Source organism: Coregonus clupeaformis, chromosome 3, assembly GCF_020615455.1.
Source record: "Coregonus clupeaformis isolate EN_2021a chromosome 3, ASM2061545v1, whole genome shotgun sequence".
NCBI lineage: Eukaryota > Metazoa > Chordata > Actinopteri > Salmoniformes > Salmonidae > Coregonus > Coregonus clupeaformis.
Genome location: NC_059194.1, coordinates 28,252,725 through 28,266,244, shown reverse-complemented (window position 1 = coordinate 28,266,244; position 13,520 = coordinate 28,252,725). Strand labels below are relative to the sequence as shown.

Here is a 13,520-nt window from a genome sequence, read left to right as displayed (position 1 = left end):
TTTTTTCCCTCACTGTATAAGCTGAGAGGCTCACCATGTGTAATTACTATTAATCACTACTTAATCAGAAATTGGAGGGAAGAACAAATAAACAACTAATGCAGTATGAAAGCCCATAAGGGACAAATAGGACAAAAGGAGTGAATACACCAAATGTTTTCTCTACCACAATCTCCTGTGGGTCAGGCTGAAGGTATGTCATATTCAAAAGCAGTCAGTGAATATTCTTTATTCATTCAATTCGAATTTGGTCCTGGGCCATACCATCCAATGTTGCATAAATATTTCTCTATTATGAGTTGAGAACAGCAGAGTTTTCATTTAGTAGGTTACTGTATGTACTGTATGTCAACAGCCCATGAGCAGGTGTCGTGGACAGGTGTGCCAGATACGCAGGTGACCTCCAGTTCAAAAGTCACCAAGGGGTTAAACTCCAGCCGTGTCTACCCAGCATGCAGTTCTGTCCACATATGGCACTGAGCTGCGGACCAGCCACTATCTACCCCGCCAGAGAGAGAGAAAACAGAAAAGGGGGGGAATGTGAAAAGGAGGAGTGGAACCAAGGTAAACTCCAGTTTTAGGAGTCTCAAAAATGATGGATAGCTGTGAACAGAGGTGACAGCATGTAAACAGAGAGAGTGAGAGATAGATAGAGAAATGAGAGCGAGAGAGTGCTTTGACTGACACACACACATCCACACAATACACTTATAGAGAATCAGTGTTGTCAGTGTGTATCGTAGAGATACCTAGCTTGCAGAGAGTTTGACAGGCTCCATTCGGCCCTGTCAGAAAACCCAGAACCCGTCCACACTACCACCACACCCTATTAACCTAGCCTTCACTCACATTACAGGGGAGAGAGAAAGGAAGTGAGGGAGAAAGGAGGGGAGGGAGGGAGAGAGGCGAGTCTAAGATAAAATCTGAGCACCCCTCCACAAGTCTTATTTAACTATCCATCATTCCCAGTACAGGAGAAGAGTGGGTGAGAGATAGCGGGCAGATAGGGCAGAGTGTGGGCAGAGAGATTGACAGAGTGTGGGCAGTGTCAGCAGAGAGATGTGAAGAGAGAGCTGACTGATATATGATGGACCATAGTGCAAAAACAGTTAAAGGATTCTGGGGAGAGTTTTCTACTTTATGAGTTCACTTACTCACCTCATAAAACTCCTCTCCTCAAGTCAACTCATGGCACAGAATGACCTCCGCTAGTCTTGAGTTAGCTTTAATGCTCTCCAGCACACACACACACACACACACCAAATTTACACAGCCTACACAGTTTACTTTCTGCCCTCTGGAGACACACTCATCTTCTCTCCAGAATGCCTATTTAAACTGAGTCTGTTCAAGGAGAGAGAGAAAGAGAGAGAGAGAGAGAGAGACAGAGAGAGACAGAGACTGAAAAAGAGCGAGAAAGAGAGAGAGGCAGAGAAAGCACGCGCGAGAGAGAGAAAGAGAGAGAGAGAGGGAGGGAGAGCGAGAGAAAGAGAGAAAGAGAGAGAGAGAGAGAGAGAAGGAGAGGGAGAAGGAGAGAGAGAAAGAGAGAGAGAAAGAGAGAGAGAAAGAGAGAGAGAAAGAAAGAGAGAGCGAGCGAGAGCGATAGAGCGAGAGAGAGAGAGAGAAGAAAGAGAGAGAGAGAGAGAGAGCGATAGAGCGAGAGAGAGAGAGAGAAAGAGAGAGAGAAAGAAAGAGAGAGAGAGCGAGAGCGATAGAGCGAGAGAGAGAAAGAGAGAGAGAGAGAGAGAGAGAGAGAGAGAGAGAGAGAGAGAGAGAGAGAGAGAGAGAGAGAGAGAGAGAGAGAGAGAGAGAGAGAGAGAGAGAGAGAGAGAGAGAGAGAGAGAGAGAGAGAGAGAGAGCAAAATAAGAAGGGAGGGAGAATAAATAGAGTCAGGACTGTTTATATAAATGTGTTGGGTCATCTGGGGCTGACAGAGCACCCCAGGGGAGGATAAGAAGACGAAAAACACTTGAAAGTCACATACAGTGGGGAGAACAAGTATTTGATACACTGCCGATTTTGCAGGTTTTCCTACTTACAAAGCATGTAGAGGTCTGTAATTTTTATCATAGGTACACTTCAACTGTGAGAGACTGAATCTAAAAAAAACACATTGTATGATTTTTAAGTAATTAATTAGCATTTTATTGCATGACATAAGTATTTGATACATCAGAAAAGCAGAATGTAATATTTGGTACAGAAACCTTTGTTTGCAATTACAGAGATCATACGTTTCCTGTAGGTCTTGACCAGGTTTGCACACACTGCAGCAGGGATTTTGGCCTACTCCTCCATACAGACCTTCTCCAGATCCTTCAGGTTTCGGGGCTGTCGCTGGGCAATACGGACTTTCAGCTCCCTCCAAAGATTTTCCATTGGGTTCAGGCCCGGAGACTGGCTAGGCCAATCCAGGACCTTGAGATGCTTCTTACGGAGCCACTCCTTAGTTGCCCTGGCTGTGTGTTTCGGGTCGTTGTCATGCTGGAAGACCCAGCCACGACCCATCTTCAATGCTCTTACTGAGGGAAGGTTGTTGGCCAAGATCTCACGATACATGGCCCCATCCATCCTCCCCTCAATACAGTGCAGTCGTCCTGTCCCCTTTGCAGAAAAGCATCCCCAAGGAATGATGTTTCCACCTCCATGCTTCATGGTTGGGATGGTGTTCTTGGGGTTGTACTCATCCTTCTTCCTCCAAACACGGCGAGTGGAGTTTAGACGAAAAAGCTCTATTTTTGTCTCATCAGACCACATGACCTTCTCCCATTCCTCCTCTGGATCATCCAGATGGTCACTGGCAAACTTCAGACGGGCCTGGACATGCGCTGGCTTGAGCAGGGGGACCTTGCATGCGCTGCAGGATTTTAATCCATGACGGCGTAGTGTGTTACTAATGGTTTTTGTTGAGACTGTGGTCCCAGCTCTCTTCAGGTCATTGACCAGGTCCTGCCATGTAGTTCTGGGCTGATCCCTCACCTTCCTCATGATCATTGATGCCCCACGAGGTGAGATCTTGCATGGAGCCCCAGACCGAGGGTGATTGACCGTCATCCATTTTCTAATCATTGCGCCAACAGTTGTTGCCTTCTCACCAAGCTGCTTGCCTATTGTCCTGTAGCCCATCCCAGCCTTGTGCAGGTCTACAATTTGATCCCTGATGTCCTTACACAGCTCTCTGGTCTTGGCCATTGTGGAGAGCTTGGAGTCTGTTTGATTGAGTGTGTGGACAGGTGTCTTTTATACAGGTAACGAGTTCAAACAGGTGCAGTTAATACAGGTAATGAGTGGAGAACAGGAGGGCTTCTTAAAGAAAAACGAACAGGTCTGTGAGAGCCGGAATTCTTACTGGTTGGTAGGTGATCAAATACTTATGTCATGCAATAAAATGCAAATTAATTACTTAAAAATCATACATGTGTTTTTCTGGATTTTTGTTTTAGATTCCGTCTCTCACAGTTGAAGTGTACCTATGATACAAATTACAGACCTCTACATGCTTTGTAAGTAGGAAAACCTGCAAAATTGGCAGTGTATCAAATACTTGTTCTCCCCACTGTATATCTGCCTTAACCTATGCAGATATTTTTGTATCTCCCTCACACACACACACACACACACACACACACACACACACACACACACACACAAAGCGAGGCTCTCAGCACACACAATTAGGGGGTTCCATGGAACAGAGAAGGTGATTAATTAGTTAGCCAGTAGTCAAGTTGGAAAAAAATCATCCTCTTCTATAACAGTATCGCTCCCCTCTACGCTCCCTCCATCAGACAGGCCAAGACTAATGAAGGGGGGGGGGGAGAATGAGATAACAAGAAAGCGTTAATTAATTAGCACCAATTTTATTTTTGTCTCCTGTTAGTCTCCATTGCGCCTGACTAACTCTGGGACCTGTGTGTGGTGTGTTAGCTTCCCTAAACAAAGAATGATGAGGACAGAGCAGCAGGGGATAGCTAGGGTGTTCACTAACTGTCAAGGATGTGTGTGTGTGTGTGTGTGTGTGTGTATATATGTGTGTGTGTATATGTGTGTGTGTATATGTGTGTGTGTATACATGTGTGCGTGTGTGTGTGTGTGTGTATATGTGTGTGTGTGTATATGTATGTGTGTGTGTGTGTGTGCGCGCGCGCGTGGACAGAGACAAGAGTCATTATTTCCCACTGGGCTGGGTTTGTAAATTGCATGAACCCAAACATGTCTAGTTTATGTGTCGGGGGGCTGGGGTTAGTTGGTTATACCTGGAGTACTTCTCCTGTCTTATCCAGTGTCCTGTGTGAATTTAAGTATGCTCTCTCTAATTCTCTCGTTCTCTCTTTCTCTCTGAGAACCTGAGCCCTAGGACCATACGTCAGGACTACCGGGCATGCTGACACCTTGCTGTCCCCAGTCCGCCTGGCCTTGCTGCTATTCCAGTTTCAACTGTTCTGCCTGCGGTTACGAAACCCCTACCTGTCCCAGACCTGCTGTTTTCAACTCTTAATGATCGGCTATGAAAAGCCAACTGAGAGACCTGAGCCCTAGGACCATACGTCGGGACTACCGGCCGTGGTGACTCCTTGCTGTCCCCAGTCCGCCTGGCCTTGCTGCTATTCCAGTTTCAACTGTTCTGCCTGCGGTTATGGAACCCCTACCTGTCCCAGACCTGCTGTTTTCAACTCTTAATGATCGGCTATGAAAAGCCAACTGAGATTTATTCCTGATTATTATTTGACCATGCTTGTCACTTATGAACATTTTTGAACATCTTGGCATGGTTCTGTTATAATCTCCACCCGGCACAGCCAGAAGAGGACTGGCCACCCCTCATAGCCTGGTTCCTCTCTAGGTTTCTTCCTAGGTTTTGGCCTTTCTAGGGAGTTTTTCCTAGCCACCGTGCTTCTACACCTGCATTACTAGCTGTTTGGGGTTTTAGGCTGGGTTTCTGTACAGCACTTCGAGATATTAGCTGATGTAAGAAGGGCTATATAAAATAAAATTGATTGATTGATTGATGATCATGCTTTTAAACAATATTCCTGCTCTCTACTGAAACTCCACAAGTGAATTAATGCCCTGAATTAATGCTCTGAACATTAACATAGAGAGAGAGAGAGAGACCCCAAGCCTACCCACTAAGCCCCTACACAGATGGTAATGCGCCATCACAATCTTCACTCTCTTCCTCTACCCTCTTCTATCCCATCATCTCTCCCTTCTGCTAAATCCTTCTCCCTCCTGTCGCTTGATTCTGCCTCTTCGACCCCACTCTCCTCCTTTCCGCATTCTATGACGCTCACTGTCTAATTTCCTCCCGGCCGGCTCAGCCCTCCCCTCCTGCTCCGTGGCTGAGTGACACATTGTGAGCTCACAGAACAGGGCTGCGGGGAAGCTGAGTGAAAATGGAGGAAAACTCAAATTCAGGAGGACCGATCATCCTTTCACTCCCTCCTGTCTACCTTCTCTTCCTCTGTATCCGCTTCTAAAGCCACTTTCTATCACTCAAAATGTCAAGCTTCTGCTTCTAACCCTAGGAAACTCTTTACCACCTTCTCCTTAATCCTCCAACTCCGCCCCCTCCCTCTCTGCAGATGACTTCGTCAACCACTTTGGTGGCTCAGTTGGTAGAGCATGGCGCTTGCAGCGCCAGGGTTGTGGGTTCGATTCCCATGGGGGACCAGTATGAAAAAAGTATTAAAATGTATGCACTCACTACTGTAAGTCGCTCTGGAGAAGAATGTCTGCTAAATGACTAAATTGTTTTTAAAAAATGAAAGAAGGTCGACGACATCCGCTCTCATTCAATCATTCTACTGGTCCCACTCACACATAAGTAGCCTTGACCTCTCCCTTCTCTCTCCAGATGAAATCCTGCAACTAGTGATGCCCGACAACCTGCCCACTCAACCCCATCCCCTTCTCCAGACCATCTCTGGAGACCTTCTCACTTCCCTCATCAACTCACCTCCTACCACTGGCTGCGTCCCCTCGGACTTCAAAATGGTCACAGTGGCTCCAATCCTCAAGAAACCAACACTCGACCTGATGTCAAAAAACTACAGACCGGTATACCTTCTTTCTTTTCTTTCCAAAACACTTGAGCGTGCTGTCTCTGACCAACTCTCTCGTTATCTCTCTCAGAATGATCTTCTTGACTCTAACCAGTCAGGCTTCAAGACGGGTCACTCAACTGAGACTGCTCTGCTCTGTGTCACGGAGGCTCTTCAGACTGCCAAAGCTGATTCTCTCTCCTCTGTTCTCATTCTCCTAGATCTATCCACCTCTGGTCTCTTTGCCCTCCCACCACTACAAGACAGAGAAGAGCCCAGTCCAAGCTCTTCTCTTTCCTGGCACCCCAATGGTGGAACCAGCTTCCCCCTGAAGCTAGGACAGCAGAGTCCCTGCCCATCTTCCGAAAACATCTAAAATCCTACCTCTTCAAAGAGTATCTTAAATAATCCCACATCCCACTTGAAAAGCACAATAATAATAATAATAATATGCCATTTAGCAGACGCTTTTATCCAAAGCGACTTACAGTCATGCGTGCATACATTTTTTTTTGTGTATGGGTGGTCCCGGGGCTCGAACCCACTACCTTGGCGTTACAAGCGCCGTGCTCTACCAGCTGAGCTACAGAGGACCACAAAGAGCCCCGACACTGAATATGCTCCCAATTTACTACCTTTATTGACAACGTCAATATATTCCTTCCTCCCTCCCTCCTTACCTCCCTCCTTTCCTCCCCCTTCATTCTATGGAAAGGCCTTTAGTTATAAGCATGTTATGCAAAGTTACTACGGACAGACATGATTGTTTCCTTGGTCTTCGTCCCAAATAGCACCATATTCTCTATATAGCGCACTAATTTTGACAAAGGCCCATAGGGAATAGGGCCATTAAGGAAGCAGCCTTGGTGTCACTGTAATACCAAGGCAACCACTCTTAGCCCCTACCCCAGGATTGTGTTTCGCCTTCCCCCCGCAATACACACTAGTCCCACACACACATTTACACACTCTATCCATCTCTCAGCACACTTTTCCATCTGGAGGAGAAAACCTATCCCTGCTGTTTGCCATTAGATTGTATTTCTCTTCCTGAATCCCTTCATCCATCTCCTGAAATCCCATAACAACACTCACTCCATCACCCTCTATACTGCTATCCTGCCTTAACACACACTCACTCCATCACCCTCTATACTGCTATACTGCCTTAACACACACTCACTCCATCACCCTCTATACTGCTATCCTGCCTTAACACACACTCACTCCATCACCCTCCATACTGCCTTAACACACACTCACTCCATCACCCTCTATACTGCCTTAACACACACTCACTCCATCACCCTCTATACTGCCTTAACACACACTCACTCCATCACCCTCCATACTGCCTTAACACACACTCACTCCATCACCCTCCATACTGCTATAACAAAGAGAGAAGGAAATAAAGAGTAAGAGAAGGGAAGAGAGAGAGTGAGAGAGAGAGAGAGAGAGAGTGAGGGAAAGAAAGTGTAAGCGAGGGAGAGAGAGAGAGAGAGAGAGAGAGAGAGAGAGAGAGAGAGAGAGAGAGAGAGAGAGAGAGAGAGAGAGAGGGAAATAAAGTGTAAGAGGGGAAGCAGAGAGAGAGAGCGAGAGAGAGAGAGGGAGTGGGAGAGAGAGAGAGAGGGAGTGGGAGAAAGGGAGAGAGGGAGTGGGAGAGAGAGAGAGGGAGTGGGAGAAAGGGAAAGAGAGAGAGAAATAGAGGAGAGGGGAGGGGAGAGGAGGTGGGAAAGAGATGGCAACTCCTAAAACCACAAGGAGGTTTTCTGCTTACTGTACATTCCAGAGTGTGTAAGTGTGTGTGTGTGTGTGTGTGTGTGTGCGTGCATGCATGCGTGTCCGCATAAATGTGACTGCATTAACTTGATTGTCACTATCTCTGTGATGTATTTAGATTAACCCTGCTCACGCACACCACCATCACTTTCTGATTAAAATATCTTGTCAGGGCTGTATTTGATCAGGAGGAAACTCACTGACAGCTTATGAATCAATTTATAATGAACACATTTGGTGTCTTTTTGATAATGACAGGCCGTGTTTCTCCTAATAGCTGTAGCCACATTGATTTATTTAAAACGTACCATTATATCACATCTAGAAGGGTAGAGCTCATCTACAGTGAGGAAAAAATTATTTTATCCCCTGCTGATTTTGTACGTTTGCCCACTGACAAAGACATGATTAGTCTATAATTTTAATGGTAGGTTTATTTGAACAAAGAGAAACAGAATAACAACAAAAAAATCCAGAAAAACGCATGTCAAAAATGTCATAAATTGATTTGCATTTTAATGAGGGAAATAAGTATTTGACCCCTCTGCAAAACATGACTTAGTACTTGGTGGCAAAACCCTTGTTGGCAATCACAGAGGTCAGACGTTTCTTGTAGTTGGCCACCAGGTAAGGCACACATCTCAGGAGGGATTTTGTCCCACTCCTCTTTGCAGATCTTCTCCAAGTCATTCAGTTTTCGAGGCTGACGTTTGGCAACTCAAACCTTCAGCTCCCTCCACAGATTTTCTATGGGATTAAGGTCTGGAGACTGGCTAGGCCACTCCAGGACCTTAATGTGCTTCTTCTTGAGCCACTCCTTTGTTGCCTTGGCCGTGTGTTTTGGGTCATTGTCATGCTGGAATACCCATCCACGACCCATTTTCAATGCCCTGGCTGAGGGAAGGAGGTTCTCACCCAAGAATTGACGGTACATGGCCCCGTCCATCGTCCCTTTGATGCGGTGAAGTTGTCCTGTCCCCTTAGCAGAAAAACACCCCCAAAGCATAATGTTTCCACCTCTATGTTTGACGGTGGGGATGGTGTTCTTGGGGTCATAGGCAGCATTCCTCCTCCTCCAAACACGGCGAGTTGAGTTGATGCCAAAGAGCTCGATTTTGGTCTCATATGACCACAACACTTTCACCCAGTTCTCCTCTGAATCATTCAGATGTTCATTGGCAAACTTCAGACGGGCCTGTATATGTGCTTTCTTGAGCAGGGGGACCTTGCGGGCGCTTCAAGATTTCAGTCCTTCACGGCGTAGTGTGTTACCAATTGTTTTCTTGGTGACTATGGTCCCAGCTGCCTTGAGATCATTGACAAGATCCTCCCGTGTAGTTCTGGGCTGATTCCTCACTATTCTCATGATCATTGCAACTCGACGAGGTGAGATCTTGCATGGAGCCCCAGGCCGAGGGAGATTGACAGTTCTTTTGTGTTTCTTCCATTTGCGAATAATCACACCAACTGTTGTCACCTTCTCACCAAGCTGCTTGGCGATGGTCTTGTAGCCCATTCCAGCCTTGTGTAGGTCTACAATCTTGGCTCTGACATCCTTGGAGAGCTCTTTGGTCTTGGCCATGGTGGAAAGTTTGGAATCTGACTGATTGATTGCTTTTGTGGACAGGTGTCTTTTATACAGGTAACAAGCTGAGATTAGGAGCACTCCCTTTAAGAGTGTGCTCCTAATCTCAGCTCGTTACCTGTATAAAAGACACCTGGGAGCCAGAAATCTTTCTGATTGAGAGGGGGTCAAATACTTATTTCCCTCATTAAAATGCAAATCAATTTATAATATTTTTGACATGCGTTTTTCTGGATTTTGTTGTTGTTATTCTGTCTCTCACTGTTCAAATAAACCTACCATTAAAATTATAGACTGATCATTTCTTTGTCAGTGGGCAAACATACAAAATCAGCAGGGGATCAATTACTTTTTTCCCTCACTGTATGCAGGTTTAAAAATGCATTAGTGCCGATGCAAAATGAACACACAATGCCCTTAATCTAACATGCAATACAACCGCTTGTACTCCGGCCTAACCTGTTTTGAAATACATAATGCATTGAGTACTTGACGTACAGTTGCAACACTGGTTTCACAATGTCAGCAGGATATCAATAGTTGTATTTTCAATGCTATGGCTACAAGCCTCGTACTAAAGAGAGTGAATTAAGTGGAGTATAAGTGTTGATAGCACAGTTACTGTGTTAGTAATGTGATGTATGAATACAGGCATCGTCAAACCAAACAAGGCCAGACATGGAGGCAGCATGTGCTATCATAACACCAGCGCTTATTTAACTAGATCAAGATGCTACGCTGGGGCAAAAGAGTGTGTGTACTTGAACTGGTGTGTGTGTGTGTGTGTGTGTGCGTGCAACCAAAGCACTTCTTTATTTTGCCAATTCAGAAAGCCACCTAGACAATGACTGATACTGACAGACTCATTGACAGACTGACATACAGGTAGGTTTAGGGTTAAGGGTTACTCACCGGTCTTCTCTGTCTTGTCTCTGCGTAGTTTGACCAGTTCCTGACCAGGCAGACATGGGCACGGCCCCTCACACTTCAGAGCGATGCTCTTCCCTGACGTACACGCTTGGAACTCCAGCTTACACTACAAAACACAGAGAATCATGGGTAGTGGAGTCTTTCTTCATGGAGAGGCAGATGAGGTAGTCTCCCTTGAGGTACTGTTGGACATTCAGCTCTAATGAACAGATATGGCCATTAAGAAGCCATGTAAACACACTTGTACACACACACCACAGACGCTGCTGGCTTTCTTTGCCTGGCTTGTGTGTTAAAGCATAGCCATTTTCTCAATACAACAACAGAGTACAGTAATCAGGTAATGAAGAAATGGAAATAGCCTTTAAATGCACTAAAACAATATCACTGAAATAATGAACCTTCTCAAATGGATTGTAAAGATTTGTTTCTGTCAAAACAAAATCCAATTTTCCCTTCAGATAAATAATGAGTAAAATGTTGCCTCTGAGGGTCTGGAGAGATGCAGGTGTCGCACGCACGCACACACACGCACACACGCACACACACACACACACACACACACACACACACACACACACACACACACACACCCGCTCTCCCGTTGACACTTTCAATTTCACACATTCCAATTTAAATCCATCACCTCCTCCCTGACAGTTCTTAGATAGCGGCACTAATGTCGCCTAATGCAATTTGTTGACAAAGGTACGCCACTCTCCCGTTCTACACATATTGAATTATCTGTCCAGAGGGAGGAGAGGAAGCCTATGAAATATTCCCCAGAAAATTCTATTTGCTGCCATTTCCAGGCTAGTCAAACACTGTCTGTGTCAGTACCGAGAATATTCCAGAATCTCTCTCTCTCTGTGTACGGCTTTGATATGTTTTTAATGATGTACAAATGCAGAAAATAAACAGAAAATTAGAACAGTAGAGCGGCAAGTAGAGAGAACAGAAGAGGGGGAAGGAAGGAGAGAGCGAGCGATAGCGAGACAAAGGAATACTATCTTCTCCTCTATTTCTGTGTCATTATACTATTATTATACTATAATGACACAGTAATAGAGCGAATTAGGGAAAATAAAAGCGAGACACAAAGAGAGAGAGAAGATGAGAAAGAGAGAGATTGTTCCACAGTGAGTGGAGGGGGCTGAGAAGTTCAGACTGAAGCACTACTCATCCAGAGGGTTTAGGAGAGAGTGGGATGAGCAGAGAGACAGACAGAGAGAAAAGGAGAGTTTAGAGAGGGGGATGAGAAGTGGAGCAGTAGAATGAGTTAGGAGACCGGAGCAATGTAAAGGGCTTTACTCTGCAAGCTACAGTCTCTCTCCAGAGATGAAAGCATCCTTCTGATAATGGGATCTGGAGTGTGTGTGTGTGTGTGTGTATATGTATGTATGTATGTATGTATGTATGCATGTGAGAATCCAACATCATTTCACACTCTATAAGAGCACTACACTATAAGGGCCAAATTCTTAGCCCAGGCGCTAACCTCCATATTGCTGTTTGCCTCAGTAGAGAGCTAACTGAGGCCACACATTTAGCCAGACCACTGAAGCCAGAGGGAGCAGGGAGACAGGGACACTCCCCTTTTCCTCCTCCCCTCCTTCTCCCTCTGATGGAGAGTGACACTCCAATCCCCCTCTTCACCTCTGGAGTGGACGAGGCAAAGGGGAGTGGGGGCGGGTGAGGGATAGAAGGTGTGTGTGTGTGTCGGTATGTGTGTGTCATTGTGTGCTAACAACAGAACCCCCATGAGAAGACGACTGATTGATCTCTGTGAATCTCTGTGGCAGAGGATCGCCTTCCTCAGTGGTAACGCAGGCCAGATTAGATTGTGTGTGTGTGTATGTGTGTGGTTACAGAGTGGGTATTTAGCTATTAAAGGGCTTAAATTCTCTCTGCCTTTTATCACAGTAAAGGTGACAGATGGGGTGAGGTGGAGGGATGGGGGAGCAAAGGAGGGATAATTGGGGCGAGAAAGAAAGGGAAGAAGTGAACGAGACTGAGGGAGAAGAGGGGAGAAGAGGGAGAGGTTGTTTTTCTCTAGATTAAGGACTCTGGAATCAAATGGCATTGGCAGACATAGTTCATCCTCTGTATCATCCATCATGGCTGACGCGGGCATTTACGGAGCATCACCATTCCAAAGCTCTGTGTGTGTGTGTGTGTGTGTGTGTGTGTGTGTGTGTGTGTGTGTGTGTGAGTGTGAGTGTCCACAAGAATAGTAAACCAAGAGAAATTTGACCAACTGGGGACATTTTGTTGGTCCCCACAAGGTCAAATGCTATTTCTAGGGGGTTTAGGGTTAAGGATAGAATTAGGTTTAGGGTTAGGAGATAGGGTTAGTTTTAGGGTTAGGAGCTAGGGTTAGGTTTAGGGTTAGGGTTAAGGTTAGGTTTTTGGGATAAAGTTAGGGTTAAGGTTAGGGTACAGGTTAGGGTTAGGGGTTAGGGAAAATAGGATTTTGAATGGGACTGAATTGTATGTCCCCACAAGGTTAGCTGCACAATACTGTGTGTGTGTGTGTGTGTGTGTGTGTGTGTGTGTGTGGGGGGAGAGAAGAAGGGGGGATAGGGGTAGTGTCACGATCGTTTACGGACGAGAAGGACCAAGGCGCAGCGTGATATGCATTCATATTTATTTACGGCTAAACACACGACAAAACAACAAACGAAACGTGAAGTCCAAGGTAGCATCCAAACAACATACCTTACACGGAACAAGATCCCACAACTAACAGGTGCCAAACGGCTGCCTAAGTATGGACCCCAATCAGAGACAACAAGCTACAGCTGCCTCTGATTGGGAACCACCCTGGCCAACATAGATCTAAACGATCTAGAAACTAAACATAGAAAACACAACACAGAAACTACACACCTTGGCTCAACATTTAAGAGTCCCCAGAGCCAGGGCGTAACAGGTAGGGAGGCTGGCTGGCTGAAGTGATGGAGGGTGATTTTGGCTGAGCTAACATTTAACTTTGCTGTCATTCATGTTATAGCTTCACAGATGCTGCAAAGATCGTCACTGTCAGCCTGCTACATGCTACAAACATAGAACAGGGAAAGACCATGATGCTGGTAGATCTATGACTATAATTACCAGTCAAACAAGAGAGATAAAAGAAAGCGAGAACGGGGGAGAGATAGAAGAAGATGGGTTGGGG

General features: G+C 45.7%; 1 protein-coding gene across 3 annotated transcripts in view; it reads right to left on the bottom strand.

Moving 5' to 3' along the window:
* The window catches only part of LOC121543569 (testican-1), a 278,401-nt gene that overhangs the window by 31,174 nt on the left and 233,707 nt on the right, over window positions 1-13,520 (bottom strand). For all 3 annotated transcript variants that reach the window (XM_041853558.2, XM_041853577.2, XM_041853567.2), the window contains one exon: window positions 10,325-10,448. In XM_041853558.2, the coding sequence (XP_041709492.2) occupies window positions 10,325-10,448 (124 nt within the window). The remainder of the gene's footprint in view (window positions 1-10,324; window positions 10,449-13,520) is intronic.